The sequence below is a fragment of the Cydia splendana genome, chromosome 2, assembly GCF_910591565.1.
Source record: "Cydia splendana chromosome 2, ilCydSple1.2, whole genome shotgun sequence".
In the NCBI taxonomy this organism is placed as follows: Eukaryota; Metazoa; Arthropoda; class Insecta; order Lepidoptera; family Tortricidae; genus Cydia; species Cydia splendana.
This window is the reverse complement of record NC_085961.1, coordinates 21,407,028-21,426,469: the sequence shown is the minus strand read 5'-3', so window position 1 is coordinate 21,426,469 and position 19,442 is coordinate 21,407,028. Positions and strand designations below refer to the sequence as shown.

At 36.5% G+C, this 19,442-nt stretch overlaps 1 protein-coding gene across 8 annotated transcripts in view; it reads left to right on the top strand.

Annotated features, from left to right (window-relative positions):
* The window catches only part of LOC134804834 (protein lap4), a 92,157-nt gene that overhangs the window by 29,472 nt on the left and 43,243 nt on the right, over positions 1-19,442 (top strand). For 6 of the 8 annotated variants that reach the window (XM_063778154.1, XM_063778162.1, XM_063778109.1 and 3 more), the window contains exons 4-13: positions 1,051-1,171; positions 1,267-1,559; positions 1,666-1,911; positions 2,299-2,468; positions 5,223-5,312; positions 6,556-6,662; positions 10,415-10,606; positions 11,790-11,906; positions 13,333-13,491; positions 18,617-18,689. In XM_063778154.1, the coding sequence (XP_063634224.1) occupies positions 1,051-1,171; positions 1,267-1,559; positions 1,666-1,911; positions 2,299-2,468; positions 5,223-5,312; positions 6,556-6,662; positions 10,415-10,606; positions 11,790-11,906; positions 13,333-13,491; positions 18,617-18,689 (1,568 nt within the window). The remainder of the gene's footprint in view (positions 1-1,050; positions 1,172-1,266; positions 1,560-1,665; positions 1,912-2,298; positions 2,469-5,222; positions 5,313-6,555; positions 6,663-10,414; positions 10,607-11,789; positions 11,907-13,332; positions 13,492-18,616; positions 18,690-19,442) is intronic. The other 2 variants (XM_063778117.1, XM_063778127.1) reach the window with 2 other exon arrangements.

Here is a 19,442-nt window from a genome sequence, read left to right as displayed (position 1 = left end):
AAAATGTTCGTTCCTATGTAAGAAACCCTTAATTAATATTTAAAAAAACACACAAAAAAAGGAAAACAAAACAACAAAAAAAAACTTTATAATGCTGTATCTCCTAAACCGTACGTCTAAGCGCAAAAATAATCAAATTTTCGTTCCCCTTTCGGAAACCTCTTAATAACATTAAAAAAAACACAAGAAAAGAAAAAAAATAAAAAAAAGCAAGAAAAAAAATTATAGGGCTGTATCTCCTAAACCATGCGTCGTAGCGCAAAAAATAATAAAATTTTCGTTCCCCTTATGAACCCCACGCACTGAATAACCTATCACATTAGGACATGAAACAATCATCATCATCAATTTTTATTATTATTTCATTGCATGTTTAAGAAAAGCACTATACAAACCTCGGCGTGAAAAGGGGTTGTCGGCCTCATAACTATGCGGCCTCACTACGTTCGGCCGTCTATATGCATTCGGCCGGCAACCCCTTACTTCCCAGCCTCTGTAGTAATGTACTATTTCTTCGGTTTGAAAAAAATCTCAGACAATAAATGAGTAACACTCTACGGTAAATACATTCTTTAGTTCGTCTAACTTTATTTATCGTTATCATTTATTATCCAGATCTTAATGATACGCGCTCATTCATTTACTTTTGAATATGATTTGCCTACAGTACCAAAAACGTCATTGAATGTTTTTTTTTACTTCAATAATAGAATATAAAGTATTTTACACTTAATTTCTAATTTATCAGTAGGTAACTGTTAAGTAATATTTTGTGGATAATTCAACTTATTCATACAGTAGCGTTTTATTTAGAATTAAAGTTGACAGAGTACCGGTACAGTGCAGTGGGAGTCCAAACGACACCTAATGTCAGCAATTCCATTGTGTTTCCACCTCGCTGACTTGTCTCATCAAACTATTATGTCATATCATTATGGTAATATGCTGGCAGGCATTGAATTTATTTAACATTGAAAATGCATACGGCCTTACGCCTTTCGTTAACAAGATAGCGAATTTGTACTTATCCTTTTTTATTTTCATTTTCAGTTTGATCTCCCTTCAGTCACTGGAATTAAGAGAAAATCTGCTGAAATCTTTACCCGAGTCCTTAAAAAATCTAACCAAGCTAGAGAGGTTAGATTTAGGAGATAATGAAATCGAAGAACTGGTAAGAAACATTTGTTTTCAATATTCTTATCTGTGAGTAATATCGATACAGTATTATGTTAAGATAAGTTAACATATTTGCGTGTGTCTTTTCAGCCCGGGTTTATCGGAGAGCTGCCTGCGCTGGAAGAATTGTGGTTGGACCATAACAAATTACAATATTTGCCGCCAGAAATAGGCAACTTGAAGGCTCTTATTTGTCTAGACGTCAGTGAAAATAAACTAGAGAAACTTCCAGAAGCAATTGGTGGGCTCTGTTCCTTAACAGACTTGCATCTCTCACAAAACATGCTAGAAACGATACCGGACGGTACCGGAGAGTTATGCAAGTTAGCTATACTAAAATTGGACCAAAATAGATTACACACGTTAAATGAAAATGTAGGAAGGTTAGTGGGATAATGTTTGCTTATATTATACCTAAGTATATTATGTCAATTTTGTTAGTTTATTTACACTGTATATAACTAATCCGTTATCCTCCTTATGTTCCAGGTGTACAAATCTACAAGAACTTATTTTAACGGAAAACTTCTTGACGGAACTGCCTAAATCTATGGGGAATCTCAAAGAATTAACTGTACTGAATGTAGATAGAAATTCCTTAGCAGAAATACCATTAGAAATTGGCAACATGTCGTTGCTGGGCGTGCTGAGCTTAAGAGATAACAAATTAACGAGATTACCTAATGAATTAGGTAACTGTAAATCGTTACATGTGTTGGATGTTAGTGGGAATAGGTAAGGAAAAATATTTAGTTCCGTGTATTATAGTCCATTAAACTTATTTATTTACATCATATAATTATTCTCTAAGACGCGCGCCACGCGCCATCTAATCTACCTGCCAATAATTCAAAAATCTGTCCTTAGGCTCCCATCAACCGAGTAGACTTAAATAGGGGAATTATACTAAAGAGTTCCGTGGGTCGAAGATATTCCATAAGAACCTGCCGGACCATTTAAGAAATATTTCCTGAAAGCAATCTTCGCTTATCCAGCATTGTTCAATCAATTTACATATCCACTCCATCCCAAAATCGTTGACGTCTGACTGTCGAAGTATCTATCGACTTAGATTAGACAACCCGAGTATTTAAAATAAAACACTGTTTTTACAATTTGCAGGTTGCAGTACTTACCGTATGACTTAGTGAATTTAGAGTTGAAGGCTGTGTGGCTGTCAGAGAACCAGGCGCAGCCGTTGCTCACCTTCCAGACTGACAATGACGAGGCCACAGGGGAGAAGGTCCTCACGTGCTTCTTATTGCCGCAGCTTAGTTACACACAACAACCTGGTAAGATTATATTTATCACAAACAACAATTCACTGTTTAGTCTTTGCCCAATTCAAAAAGAATAAATATTCACATGTTAACAAACAGTTATAAGAATTTTAGCAGGTTTTAGCGTAGATCCATATTTGATACCAGGTGACTTGTTAAATGTAATACGATAAGGTAATCGGCTGGCCCCATTGATGGCGAATTTTATCATGCATAAACACTTCTCATTTCTTGGCGTTTCCCCTTATACGGCGTCGGCTTTCCTTATTCTGACCGAACGTGTTGACATGTTTGTCATTAAATTAAATGGAATTACAGTTTTTGTACTGCATTTAAACGTCACTTGGTATTTAGCGACCATGAACTCATTCATTCTCGTGGACAAGTATATCATTGCGACAATCTAATTCGTTTTTTATCGCTTTCGGTGTCGTGTGTCGCATTTCACTTAGATATTTAGTTCACATTTTTATTTAAGCACCTAGCTTTCATCACGTTTACCTACAATTGCACGCCATTTTAGTGGTTTTCATTACCGCAGTAAAATTAAAATTGAGGACATCATTCATCACAAGTAGTATTATCTCACTCCTGGAAAATATTTTTGATAAGTATACACAAAGTAATACAATATAAGCATACCATTTATTTTGAAGGATCATGCGCCGTATTGGTACCCACCATTAAGTTTTAATACAAAACTCAATTTTAATTTTATTTATAATTTTTTTAATAAAACAAGTTAGTATCGTCAGGATAATTCAAATAAAATATTAAATATATAATTTCCTTATGGCTATTTCGATCAAAGTTGAAACAACTTCGAATGTAACGCTAGGTAAAAATGCCATTTGGAGTTCATATACAAACACCTATGGTAGTTAGAGTTACATACAAAACAAATTTAGATTCTTCTTTTCCATCTTAATTACAATTCCCGCCCGATATCGGCTTGTCTAATTTACCAAAATAAATAATGTTGATGTCGAGACAAGTGAATTATCTTGGCGTTATTACTATAAATTCGCAATACGATGTTTTCACTGTAACTTGATGCGGGCGATAAGTAGCTGTCATCTTAATATATTTAAAAAAATCATCTTATAACTACAACGTGAACAATTGAACCCTATTACACTACTAAACTGAGATGACAGCTGCCACCTGCATCAGGCAACGATGAAAACATGGTAGGTCATGATCTTCAAGAAACCGCGCATTCTATTCTAATCTCAATGTTGTTTTGCTGAATGGTTATTTTTGCATAATGTGACGGTGAGCATATGTTTAAATGTTGTTTTTGCATATGCTATTGTGCTTCTGTTTAATTCTGCTTGTGCCAGTGACAATCTGCAATAACTTGACCTATTTAAAGTAAAATAAAATCTAAACCGTATAGAACCCGTGCAGTTGACAAAAAATTGCAATAGGATGATTTAAAGGTTTAAGGTTTAAGATCATTTAATCTCATTAAGAATTTTACAATTCACTTGCACGAGATAAAACATTAATAATAAAAAGATTATAATAATATGGATATGAGCGTACAGGCACTAAATTATAACAACATTTTAAGACGTAAAAAAAAGGGTACCTGATCAAACAACTATTTGTTGACCGCGCGCTTTGCATGCAACTAGTGACAATAACACCAAAACAAGTAATACATTGAGTCATTACAGCTAGATATGGCATGATGCGTACGCTGATTTTTTGAGTATAGATAAAAATTTTATTTAATGAGTATAGATAAAATTCTTTCAACTGAGCTTGTTCACTCACTTACCTACTGGTAACCATGGCATTGTTCTATTACAATCCTATTATCTGCTTTTGTTCTCGTAGGCGCCAACCAATTTACTTACAAAATAAGTTAGAAGTACATTGCATGTATATTGAATTCTAAACCTTATTTCTTGTTGAATGGGGTTAAAATGGTCTAAAAAGATAATATCATATTCAATCTTTTGGAAAGTCACATGCACCTTAGCCACGACAGGTGTTGATGGTTGTTAAATGCAAAAAAAGTTGGGTTAGCCATTATTTAGTTAGTGTATTTTGTAGTCTATTGTTTAAAGAAATAGAGTCGTTAATCTATACTAACATTTCAAGGCGGTTATAATGTGATTTTACTACGAGGGGATTATCCTAATTTGTGGTTTACCACTCAATGGTATTGTATTCTTGAGACTCTTTGAGTAAACTAGCTCAGATCGCTTGATTCACACTATATATGACCCTGACATTTTAAATTGAAAATTGAATCGTATAAATTTGACATGTTCTCAGTTATTGATTTATGTATATTGTAATATGTACCTAGTATTTTATTTAGAACATGACGATCATTAAGAGATACTCGTACCAAGTTATTACCGTATTTTGTTTTGACATGAATGGATAAATTGTTGACATAAGATTAATTATTGCAAGACATTTTTTAATTTGTATGTATTAAATAATATTATGTAAATATGAATGACGATCATAATATAAATTCGTGTAGATTAGTCTAGCATAATTTATAATGTAATTTAATATTATGAGAATAAATATCTAAATCTAAATCTAAATCTAATATATGTAGTCAATTAAACGCATAAATTTAAAAACAAACTGTACGGATTGTTATTTAAACTGTATTATTTTAGTTAATCGGAATTAAAAGCTGCTAATTTGCAGATTGCTTCTGGGACTATGTTGTGTTTTTCGTTTTTGCTGTGTAAATACTAAATGTCCTTTTGACACTTGTCACACCATAAATAGAGCTGGATCACACATCAGAGGTCGGCAGCGGACACTGGTTCAGGAATCACAGATTTAATTCACAGTCGCAGGACCTAGACGCGGACAGAGGTGAGGCTCATCTGAAATATCTCAACGTAACTAATTTTGTATACTAATCGTACAAAATATAGATTTAACGACACCGCCAGGACTTAGGGATACCATTACTGTAAAAATGTAAAGTTTTTGTTAATATCTGCTTTATTAGATGCACAATAGTACAAATATGAATATAATTTTGCACAAGCACAGCACCCCTTTCTATTATACTAAGCAAATTTATAAAAAAACTTATTGTCCATAGGTATACAGATAAATTCACGAAAGCTGGCGTAAATGAAACAAATAAGTGAATGATATTATACAGAATGGCCCAAAAATACGTTCCATCTTTTTTTCTGCGGCATATAGTTGATAATTTTACCAAACGTTTGCGTTTGTGTATCAAAGCTAAAGTACACTATTTTAAGATAACGCTGTGTTTTAGTTAAATGGTTGTAGTTAAAGAGGTAAACAAAGGAAAATAATCCAAAAAAAAAAGTTTGTCAACGTATTTTTGGGCAACCACGTATATCTATTATAATTAAATTACAAGTTACATTTTAAGACTTATAAGACCGTGTGGCCCCTATATAATTATATTTCAGTATTTCCATTTACGCCAACTTTGGGGTTAAATTGTCAACTTCTTTGACGTTTCTGCTTTAAATGTTATCTCGTATTTTCAAGGTACGGTTCGCTTTCATCTTTTCAAAGCGCTTTTGTTTTGTTATATGTTATGGCATTTTTCCTACATGTATGTTTAATAACGAGATGGCTAATAGTAGTGGAGTGTGCTGCGTGTAAACGTACAGGTACAAGTAGTCATCTAGTTACTTGGGTAAAAGTGAGATTTACACAAGAAATCATCAAATCAAGTATAGAGTTTTTGTATCATCTACAAAGTTCATGGACAATCCAGCATTATCTTTAGTAATTTTGTCTTAGCGAGTCGTACATTCCACATAGTTATTGTTAATTCTTGACAAGAGAACATCATACTGACGCATAAAGTAGTAATATATTTGTTGTTGCAAATTTGACGAAGGGAACAGAGTTTATCAAGCGCTGACATTTGTCAATCCAGTTACCATAAAACGTATGGCGCCGTAAAGCGCCATCTACCTACTTGTCAAATTTGCGCCTACATTATTTAACGTGTCGTAGTATTCCTATGTTGTCAATAGTATCTACTTACATCTAAAAATATTTCGTTTAGTATATATAATTATTAACATGTATCCAAATATGATAAGATCATCTGTTTCGCCAGACACAAGTATGCGCGAGCGGGACTCCGACAGCGAAGACTGGGAAGAGAAGGAGGCTTCCCGAACGCATTCCGTTAAGTTCACGGATGACGTCTCCGAAGCGAAAGAGGTGAGCATTTGCTGTTGTTACTTGGTGATGGCGACCGGCAGCCGGTGGACGCGTAAATCTCTCAAAAGCACACACGCTTACAAATCGCTCCGCTATGACCTACCTTTATGCTTCCACAATGTAGGCGTCACGATCAGAAAGAGATGCATAGATTTACGCTCTTGGTTCAGAAACGTCTCACAGAGATGTACACGGCACAGGGCTTATATAGCAATAAGCTCGTTACTAGTAGCTTTAGATTAGGTCGTAAATGTAATTTAGGTTGTGTATATACCGACACAACTGTGCATGACTTTGAAGGGTATATGTATATGATTTATGTTAAATGTTTCGTTACTTAAGTATAACATGCTTTAGAATTGTCATTTAAAGGTTGACTGGTTGTGGAAATTTATTTACATTATGTTTTACTTATTTTTCTAACAATTTTATTATTATTTAAAATATATTTTGATATCCATATATGTGCAATAAATTATTATTGTTTGGTGTACATTAAGTTTTATTTTCTTTACCACTTCGCCTATCGCGGCATCCATAAAATCGCAACTTTATGATGGCCAGCATTGGCCACAATGATAATCATCCGATATAATAACTCCACGTCATCCACGTGTCACTTATGTGTCATGTACCGAAAACTAGTTTTTTTTTTTTTTATATATATTGGCATACATTTCAGTTGTAACGTATTCTATGGATGAAATATACAATGAAAATGTTAATATTACAGGATGGCCCAAAATACGCAGACTAAATTTTTTTAGGAATATTTTTCTTACTTAAACGTCTTTCAAAATGTCATTTGAAATAAAAACTACAATCATTTAATGGAAACAAAATATTCTCCTTTGGCTATGATACACAAATGCAAACGTTTGTTAAAAGTAAAATTATCAAGAAGATGCGTGGTAAAAATATTTGCCAACGTATTTTATGGGGCAACCTGTATGCGTATGTTTACTCCGATCTCTAGCACAAAGTCAAAGGTATTGAAGATTATGAATAAAAATAATATTTTAAAAAGTAAGTTTGTAAAAACAGCACCCAAAAAAAAGACTACTGCGAGCATTCAAAATAAGATTATATTAAAAGATACAATTGTAAACCCTTAGGATAGCCGATAGATTCGCAATAGATTAGAACGACTGTTAGGAATATCTTTAAGATGAATAATTAATTACACATGAAATTAAATGTAGGTACGTATGTAAAATTAAGTAACGGCTATTTGTAAATTCTATAACCTGACCCAATAACCAAAATAGGCGAGGGTCAGATAATGAAATAGGTCTTTATATATTTTTAATCTTCTTCATCTCGTTCTATGGGCACACAATTGCAGAATTTAGATATTCAGATTATTCAGAATATAGAAATAGGAACCTATATATATTCAACTTGTCGCCCACAGAACGAAATAAAGTAGATATAAAGTCCTAACTCTCAACTTATAGCTTTAAAACCGACATGGTACTTTATTCTCATACTTAGGTACGTGAACAAGGAATTTATAAAAATAAATAGAGGATAAAATGAATTCATTTATTTTCTTGCTTTCAAATTTTTTATTTTGTATATTGTACATCATAAGTAAATTTATTCATAGTGATATCAGCTGTAATACTTTACATATGTGCTCTGTTTACTTAGTAATGTGAGTAATCCCCGTATCAGAAACTTAACGTTAAGCTTAGTTAATGTCACTTAGTTCCTTCGAAACGGTGTTTTCGTAGAAAAAAAGATGTTTCGTTTTAAGGTCCCATCGATACAGGAAGACAGCGAAGAAGCGACAGTTTCCGAGTCTTTCGCATCCCAGGCCATGCTCGGCCTGCGTCGGCCTATAAATGTAGTGCGCAAGCTAGTCACCACCCAGCGCCGGACCTCGCTGCAGCGACTGTCCTCCTCTATTACTAACCTGGCGGAGGTACACGGCAAAGCGCCTGCCGAGTGCATTCACAAATATCTGGGTGTTTTCATTTAAACATGTACCTTGGTTGGTTAGGGGTCGTTGCATAACTGAAGACTAACCACCCACCATACCGTTTGCAATAAACCGAAAAGTTAGGCGTGACAAACATAATAAAAGTACAAATTAAAATGAAAATGCCCATTTACAGCTACGTCCCTTGTCTTGCCACCCCATTCTGAAAAAGAAAACGTATTATTTACCATATCTACTTCAGTATTCGCATGCACAATCGTCTCAAGCCCTTGATGAATGAAACTTGTAATTTTATTTTACCCAACCTCTTTAATTTTATAGAGAATGATAAGGAAATGAAAGTAGGTTTAAGCATAGAAACGAGTACATATATATGTACAAGGGTTACTGGAATTCGTATAGCTACCAGTTGTTTAGCTTGTATGAGTACTTGAGCCGTATATATACGACGGCTCTGTTTGCACGTTACTAAGGCGGTGACGTTGTTGGCCTAATCCAAAGGCTCGAGGATCGTAATCCATTACTCATTGGTCACTCCCGTTCGACTTTATTACATCGGCCTGAAAAAGCAAAAAGTTTACTTACCTACTACCTACTTGCCATTTAGTGTGTTTGGGCCAAGAAAGTAACACATTATACATACCTACACCTACAGTCTTCTACCTACATCAGTGATATTATCAAAGTAATAAAATACATATTGTGAATGCACTCATATTTGTCGGAATGCGCTTACCGCCTCAAGCCTCTTGTAATTTCGTGTTATCACGTTGAAATGCAATTAGAGATTAGTTTTTATTTTCGTTAAATTAGTCTAACGTAATAGATAAATGTTGTGATTATTCTAAACACACATTTACTTTATATACTACCTTCGAGTTCCGTGCTCACAATGACTAACCACTCATCGAAAATGAAATAGGACACACAATAGTATTTGCGATTTTTTTATTAGGGTAGTACTTTTTAGTAATGATTATTCTGTATCAATTACTCTAAACACTATTCAAATTTAGTTGAGTATGAGTAGTACCGCACTAAGTAAACTGCACTTATGTAGATTAGCTTGGTATCTAGGAGACACGTCGTGTTACCGCCAAGGAGAGGTGGCGTATGATATCATGTACTGTAATTCACTCCGCCTCCACACATTATTGCATTACGGCTTTATTAGGTTAAGTGTCAATTATCATTTTTTCGGTCCAACGTCATCGTACCTTCTCACATTCCAGCAACGTCTACAAATACTTTACACGACAGTCCTGTTGTATAAGGTTTTGGTTTACGAAATATCATTTGAATATATTAGTGAAATATACAAGACCTAATAAAACAGTACATTACACGTCCTATTCGATACTTTATTTTTTGGGGATAGCGCCCAAACCTAATTTTATTACATTGTAATTTAGAAAAATCGTTTTAAAATATCATATGATATATTTTTTGCAATATTTACAAACAGCTTTTAATTTGCATGTGCATGGTGAGCAATGATAATGTATTTTCTTCCTTTAGAATCATCTACTTGTTTAATATAATCAACATCTACTGTGCGAGCCCCGTTTTACCTCGGGCTACCTGCAGTCCTGCACGGATAGTTACACAAATACACACTCGAGTCTGGCTAGAGTCGTGTGAGCCTTAGGTGTGCCTAGTGAATGAATTCATTCATAAATCGCTACTGAAGTCGTACAGTTACTTCCCATCGATTCCGAGCATTTAAACTTTTTGCCGTAACATTTCGCTATGGGTCTCGCACAGACACTTGAGTGTCAATTTTGCTAATTATAAATTTGATTTGCAGACGCCGTTCGTTCGCCAAAACACACCTCACCCGAAAGACCTCAAGGCGAAGGCTCACAAGCTGCTCGCAGGCCGATCGCCAGAAGTTGTTCAGTCCGAGGAAATGCCCAAAACACAAGCACCTACCACCAACGGACTTCCTATATCGCCTACCGAAGCCGTGCATAATATACCTTCGATGGGTATTGTCGAAGTAAGTAAACCTATTGTTAGTATTCGGGCGTTTTCTAAAATAAACATTGACAACCTGATTCTCACAGATCCTGGTGTTTATAGGTTCTTTCAACTTAGAATCACTAGCATATTCAATCCTGATGATAGAAAAAATAACCCAAAAATTTGTATGAAAATTGTACCTACTTTCCACTTCGTGTAAAAGTGAAAAAAAAATTCATACTAAAACGTGACGTAATGGATTTTTTGCTGGATGGAATGCTGTCGATTCTGAGTAGAATGAGTTCAAGAATGTCCAGATTTGAAAGATTCAGGTTTTCAATATTTATTTTAGAAAACTCCCTTTCTCTATTTTTTTTTTATTTTATCATTAATTTATATCAAAGTAATTAAATAGATGACCAACAAATTAATGACGAATGTAAGTTGTCAGTGCTGCCACCTAGATTAAAGCTCTTCTCTCTCTTGATAGAAGCGTTAGTAAGGAAGCGCATTTTTCCCCACGACTTATAGTGAGATTATTCGTATTTGCGTTATTTGACACATTATGACTGACGTATATAGAGATGTAACTAACCCAAATCGATTGTCACAGCAAGCGATTACGATTGGATGGCACGTAGACTGAGGTATCGAATTGTGACGTATACATAATGAATTTTTGTTTGAGATTTAAATAAAGCTAGAATTAAGTATATGGTTTTTCCCGCAAGAATGTCGCACCTATCGTCAAAATCGAAACTAACTGGGGATGTATTTTAAAATTTATTTAAGTTATTTCTGTGTCAAATTTTGTTGTCTGTTAGGTGACGATAAATATACCCATATTTACAGTTTAATTATCCACCTTTTCCTTATTTTTATTAAAAGAAAAATGAATAATTCATATCGATTTACTTAGACGACTACCGATTCATAACGGTGGTGTCCGACCAACCCTAAATTAAAAAAAAAAGACGTAGAACGTAAACGTTCGCAGTGCAATTGTCTTCCTTTGTGATTTCGATGTGCAAGACATTTTACGTTGTATTGCTGTTGTGAGTGACATGTGTCAAATAACGCAAAGTCCTCAAAGTATAGAGCTGCAATCTTAGTGCAAGGTTTTAAGAAACTAACTGATTTGCCACATTATAAGTAAATGTATGTACATCAGATTAACAGCTATTAGTTAATTTCTGACGTAGTTGCTTTTTGATACACAGCCAGTGCATACATCAGCGCCCACAGAGCAAGCTAAAGAGGAAGAGGACGACCAAAACGCGGTCGACGGCCGGGAATCTTCGGAAGGCGAGAACGACGATGACTCGGACGAACTCGAGGTAACGAACGCTACCCAACAATAATAATCTGCTGTGGGTTTTTCCGTAATATAAGTGCAATTGTGCGTGATAGTGTATTTGTCTCGAAAGCCACACAAAGACAAGTTTATAGTATGGGGTTGGCTGGTCGAATTATTTTACAGATGGCGCCAGCATAGGTTTTTCCTGTCAGAACACTCAGAACTACAAATAGTATCAATTTTGGAATTGATAAATTTTGGCCTGCCTAGCCCTTTCATAGAACGAAACTAGAAACAGGTTAAACTTATGCTGTCGCCATCTATGTAAACCTTTGACAGTTTCCAACCCCATTAAACATGGACTATCCACTAATCGATGTGGTTCTGCACACATTATTTTTATGATACTATTATGGATTTCGAAAACTTAATTTTGTCTTTGTCAAAAAATAGGCTTTTTGACAAATTAAGTAGAATCACTGTTGCGCATAAATGTACAATTACCGTAGTCACGTAGATTTAGTACCTACTTAATTTAACATACTAATGCCCAGTTGCGTGAACGCTAATATTTTTAGGAATGACTCCATAAAATCCCCAAATCGTGGTACATTATAAGCAAAGGGATGAAATAACCCTAGGGATGAAATAAATATGAGGAGTTATAAGTAAAGAAAAAACATGTCAATGTCTAAATAATATTGAATTAGCGTTCAAGACAACAAGGGAAACGGTGAAATGCTTTGAGGATTTATATAGGTACTATGTATAACAAACAACTAAGTCGAATATAACAGTAGGTAGTTTGTATGGTATATCTTTGGGTGAGGTTTATTAACATAATGGATAACATTATTCTATATATTTCTTAAGATTATTGCAGTGTGTTATTGAATATATGAAATTGGATTATCAAAAAGAGAAAAATAATGGTAATGACAAGTGCCGTGCCATGCCTAGTCATTATTTTGATTACATGTCTTCCCAGACATGTCTGCGACAGAAGATTAAGTTGATAAAGTTCATTATATGTATTTCTGCTATGGAATCATATTTATTGTACAAGCCTTCTTGAGGTTACAGCGGGACTTAGTCAATCTGTGTAAGAATGTCCTATAATATTTATATATTTATTGTGGGGTGTTCACGGCGACGCTGGCGTTATGTATAACTCTATTCATTCATCATTAGGATCTTTTAATTAGGAGCACTGAAATCGACAAGCGAAAATGACGATCAACAGAAGGGGCCAAAATTTATACATATATGATAATACCACAGAAGTATTTACCTGAAATAAATGTGTAAAAAATTGTATTGTCATCAGATTTTCAACAGGTTTGTATAAACTTAAAGCTATGTGCCCTACTGCCTGATCAGTGTACATTTTGGTCATTTCTATTGAACGAGTTTCTGCGGGATTGTGAGTAGACATGAAAATGAAGGGGGTTGTATGGGTTGGGCAGAGAGGTACGAGGCGAGTGGCGTGGCGGGCTGGCGTGCGCGAGCGCGCCGCGCCGGCGGACGCGGGCGGCCGGCTTCACCGCCGCGACACGCCGCACCATCTCAAGAACAAACGCGTCAACCAGATGGATGCGGGCCGCGCCAGAGACCTCATAGCTCAGGTGCGAGTGCGACCGACTGAACAGATGTATCACTCACTGCACATGGGCCGGATGCATCAACCAAAAACCACTATAATAATAGTGTAGGAATTTGTAGTTTGTAGTGAATTCTAGCATAAAAGTAAATTTCAAACCTTTATACTGACAAGCTTTTAGGTGTTTAATTTGCAGTGTTTGTATGTACACACGAGGGTTGGTCCGAAAGTTGTTAGCTGGTCTGGTAGGTACTAGGTATTCATATGATCTGAATATTACATATTTATACCATTGTGAGGGATCTTTTAGGTGGTGTAAAATCATTATTAGAATATGCTTAGTTTTTTTTTATATTTACTTCGACGTGTCGTGGTGGTCAGATCTTGAAACTCCATGGTGTGCTATCATTTTACCGTTTATAAGAATATTAGATTTTTAGGTGCTGCTAAAAGCGATCTGGGCCGTTTATAAAATTTAAATAATTTTGATTAAGTGAATATATCTAATGATGACAGAAAAGATGATTTATTTAAAAAAAAAACTGTATTAATTATGCATAGGGAGAGGGAGCAGAAGGATCCCGGGTATAGGTAGACGACGATTTACGCACGTCAATTCCGTTCCGTCACCGTATTTTAAGCAGCCGTGTGGCGGATCTTTAAAGGACTATGGGTCAAAATTGCCCCAAAACCAACAGAGTTGAGAGTTAGGTCATTAGATAGGTATTTCTCTGTACTTTATTTCGTTCTATGGGCACCAAGCGGAATTCCATTGCAGAACTGAGTAATTGGTATTTTAGTCAAAATGTCGTCACCCTTATTACCTAGGCAATAGAGTTCACCGCCGGGCGAGCGCGGCAAATCATTCGGTGTGCTCGCCCGACGGTGCACCAACATCTACCCTGCAGCAATTAATTTACTTACTCAGTCTCTATTGCCTACGTAATAAGGGTGACTACATTTTGGCTAAACTACCAATATCTCAGTTCTGCAATGGAATTCCGCTTGGTGCCCATAGAACAAAATGAAGTACATAGAAATGATGATGATCCTTCCGGCCGGTTTCAACCAAGGCGACCACTTCGACTCCTAGTTAGCTCGGCGCTCGTGCGCCCGAATATGGCTGACGTAGCCGATCTTTGAGGTGAACCTCCGCGCACATTGAGGGCACGTGAGAACACCAGCCACATAGTGGTAGTGAAAGGAAGCAGGCTGGCGTGCTTTCAGCTCATCGCGTTTAACGTCGAGATCAACTTTACGTTGCTCCTCGAAATCGCGCACTTTGTCATGCACCAGCCTGCGCCACTCAGGACGCTGTGCTGCCAAACTTTCCCACTGAGAGGGCTCGATGTTGCATCTTTTCATATGCCGATCTTACTCTCATTTCTGTTGGCGTTGGGTCCAGGCTAAATACAAAGTTGCCCATGGTCCTTAAAGTTCGTTTTTCAAAAAATTTAATACGAAATTCGTTTTATTGTGATAAAATTTGCCGTTTTTTTCTAAGTAATATCTAACTTCATACAAAACAGCTTTCAGTAAAAAATATATATGTAATAAAAACCGGGCAAGTGCGAGTCGGACTCGCGCACGAAGGGTTCCGTACCATAATGACGAAAAAACGGAAAAAAAAATGCAAAAAAAAACGGTCACCCATGCAAGTACTGACCACGCCCGACGTTGCTTAACTTTGGTCAAAAATCACGTTTGTTGTATGGGAGCCCCATTTAAATCTTTATTTTATTCTGTTTTTAGTATTTGTTGTTATAGCGGCAACAGAAATACATCATCTGTGAAAATTTCAACTGTCTAGCTATCACGGTTCGTGAGATACAGCCTGGTGACAGACAGACGGACGGACGGACGGACGGACGGACAGCGAAGTCTTAGTAATAGGGTCCCGTTTTACCTTTTGGGTACGGAACCCTAAAAACTATTCTGGGGCGTATCTTGGAAGCTAAACTGGAACCACTTCCTGACGTTCGATTGAGTTCCATGTACCAGGGCTCCATAGAGGTGTTAGTTACGTGCTTAAATGTAGGTTATAAAAAATATAACAAGTAATATTTATCCTGAATACTAAAAACCAAACAAACACTAGTATTTCACGCCTCCGTAAAAGTAAATCAACTGATAGACCGTGGATACATAATGATTACGTCGGTGCATGACTACCGTAAAATTGACACCAATACTCGTATCTAACAGAGTAATCGTAACGAATTTTTGTGAAGATCTTGATTAGATGTTACGCGGAAGACAATGATGGCTCTTTTGTTACTGTCCACACGACGCATATGGATGCTTATGCGTCTTGAGAACCTATTAATTATAGCTTGATGTCACTTTTGAGGCCATCGCATCCCACAGAATTTAAACTTATAGTAAGTATAACAATGATTAATTCTTGTTAGTATTGCAATAAGTAGGAAGAATTCTTGCCTCGCCAAGAATACAATAGCCGCAATGTTTCCTTTGTCAATTGTTTTTAGGGTTTTTTTTACTTTGTATTTGTTAGACAAATCTTATGATTCATTTTGGTACTGATGTATCTGGCCTAGTAAGATGTGGTAAATCTGGGTCTGTGTCGATTGCATGCGGCTCAGTGTAGCTAGTGTTGTTACTCGTAGCTCCATTTCACGTTGTTCATATGCTGGATGTCAATATTCCTTACAAGCAACATGCGGTGCTACATCATGTCATATGTTATACATGTTTTTTTTAAGAAGACAATATCGACATAATTAGGATGTCTGTATATGTCTCTCATTATCCTTTATTTAACATTGTAAAGTTATTCAGTTTCTCATCGTGTAAGGCTACGCCCACGGGCACTAATGATAGTTGTATAACTAATGAGCAAAATTACTCGCCTTTTCCCACATTGTAAATACAAGTGAAGTTTCCTTGCTAGCAAATGAGATGGCGCCCTAATGATGCTAATTGATACTTACACTATTCATACTAGATGTCACTACCGTGTTAATGAGACGCTCTTGAGAAAATAAACGGAAATGGTGGTAACATTAATGGAGCAAACGTACAGATACGCGGAGCAAAATGTATCTGTTTATCAAGGAGACGTAAAGCGCTCTAACTTGACGGTAATATATGTGGCTAGATAACTCAAGACATCCATCTTCGTGAGAGTATTTGCGAACTAGGTTTCGCTCGTTAGGGAGCTGTTTGAAGGCTAGACCGTACACCAAGGAGTTCCTATCATAGAGTAGGTACTATTTAGTATACTTTGAAATTATCACGTGAATGAATACAAAATGATAGCCTTTCAGTCTGCGGTCTAGCTAGCCAAGCCGCACTTGAATGCTATTACAGTACTTTTATGGCATATTCTTGTAAATTGCACTAACATACACATTATGCTTCATTACAGTAATTTTCTAACAAATTAATATTGCATGCGCATGAAAGCTCTTAGCATTATTGTTGCCTCCCATGTCGTAATTAAGTGCCTGATTAATTAACCTTTCTTTTTGTGGAGTAATGGCAGACATTATACGTTGAACGCATTTCACACTGAGAGTCGCATTTTAGAACCATTTATCATATGCTGTACGAGTGTACACGTACAGCGAAACCGGATCCTACTTAGATCTACGCTGCGAGTTATCTAACGAACGTATCAGTTCGCTTAAAGGATATCTGCGAATGTCAATTCGTTTCCGGCATAATTTCCCTTCTTTGCAATCAGTAGCTTATCATACTCCAATGTTCATTTCTGCTTTTGCCGTTTGATAAAAGTTTCTAACGAGGGAAAACCGTATTTCAAATAAGTACGTATCTATAACTAAGCTACTCTAACTTTACGGAATCTAGGTGTTCTCATTTATGTTTACTTACCTAAAGAATATTGTGTACCAGTTTAAATAGATATCTGTCAAATTGTTTCATCTAATTAAAAATCCCACTAATCACAGCAGGCACTTACGCATGGAAAAAGCGTGTGCTAGCTTCGTGTATTGTTATTTTGGATAAAAGAGAAAGTAAGCACTGAAAGTTTAAGGCGTTCTGTTATTGCTATTATTCAATTTACATAAGCACTGGAACGAATTCTGTATTTATATTTAAATATTAACTTCTGTAATAACTAACCTTACGTAAGCTACGTAAAAGGAGTAAAAGTTACTAAACTTGGAAGCTAGCTTAAACGCATCCGTGTACACAGTGTACATACATAGTATATTTTGCAAAGTTTAATGTAATTAATGTTTCATGATACAATTATTGCAGATAGAATCGTGAGCTATCCATTGAAATAGTACCGGTGTTAAACTCAAAGTAAATAAGTGATAGTGCACGGAGAGGTAAAAGCGGACGCGCTAGCCGACTCGAAATTTGTTGTAAGACGGTGAATCGCAGAAACAATAGCGCCGTGAGACCTGTTTCTCGCACACTTCGCCTTCGAACATATTAATATAAAGCGATTAGCGCAGCGGGTAACATACCTGCTTGTCAAAAATAAGCTTCGAAAATCCTCAGTGTACTCCTTTAGGCCAAGTGGTTCCTTATCGCGAAGCTTTTCTACTTTTGCACTAAGAACTAAAACAAAACATAGAACAAGTAAAGTGTAAATCTTGTTACAAATCGCTCCGTTTCTGTAAGCACGACCCAACCGTGGGTAATTGCTGGAGTGGTGCGGTGTTCCGGGCTGGTGCGCGCGGGCCCTCGGCTCCGCCGCAGCTCGCTCGGTAGACCCTCCGCGAGCGCAGAAATGACTGCTCCGCATCGTGTCGAACCAACTCGTAACAATGCTTCGTGTACCGAGATTAATCGATAAGTGAAGTGCCGCTTTCTCAATACCAGTGTAGTGTTAAATAAATCTGCTATAAACAACCGGCAATTTCCGAAGTGTTCGCTATCGGTGCTTATTAAAATGAGGTGCTTGAAAGCGGCTGGAGGATGGCTCGCTCGGGTGAGATGCGTAGACGTGATAAGGCGACATTCAGCACGAGATTTCAATTTAGATTTGATTGCATTTTGTTTGGCTTACTTCGCTTGTGTACTGTGATATTATGATCATTCCATATTGACTAAGCTCATTATTAGACAAAATTCAATTGGTCGAAATCACCTGGCGTGTTCTCTATTCGAAGATAAGAGTTTGGAATGGGCCTTAAACAACATTAATTTTACAGGCCATCAAAAAAAGAGAGCTTCAAGATGACCAGAAGACTGACGACGATGAAAATGTTGAAGATATGCCTGATGGTGAGTGTTAGAATAGTAAAACTTGGTTGAGTAAAAAGGATTCAAACCATGCAATTTTAAGTGTGTAATTGTAACCTTTTGTCTAAAAACAAAATCGGTCAATGACACGCTTTTGTGGCTTTGGGTCCTGTTTTTTAGACTACGTCCTGGTTTGAAATCCACCTGTACTAGAGGTTACGTGTGCCAATCTTCCGGTAGTGCACGCTCTGCCCGTGGATTAGTGGATGCTCGCGACATTATTTTACACGGTCGTGACCATGCGGGGTCGTCTAACGATCACGAGCGCAAGTAAATCGGGCTCGATCGAGCCGTCACTCTCGCGTCACAAATTCACAATGCACCATCTCTTTATTTTTGTGAGAAATGTATGTCTCGAACTCAATTTGATCTGTTTTTTTTTGGTAGCCTGTGTGAGTGTCGTACTGCCGCTAAGAGCCAAGTTAGGGGCAGTTGTGCTTCTTAGTGCAGTCTAGCTGTTTGAGTTATAAAGCGTGTCAAAGAATATATACCTACTCACTAGGACGCCGTTCATTTATTACGTAAGACGATTTTTGCCAGTTTTTGACCCCCTATGTAAAAGAAGAAAAGGCGACCCCGCCCCCCATCCCAATATTACGTAAGAATGTAAAGGAAAAATGAATGCAAGTTTGTTTGTTTTAGTGTTTTTTTAACGTTTTTTTTTGTTTGTTAACATTTTCGAACGTTTATTTGTTCCTACAAAGGTACTGGAGCCCGTCTAACTCTGCACCGTGT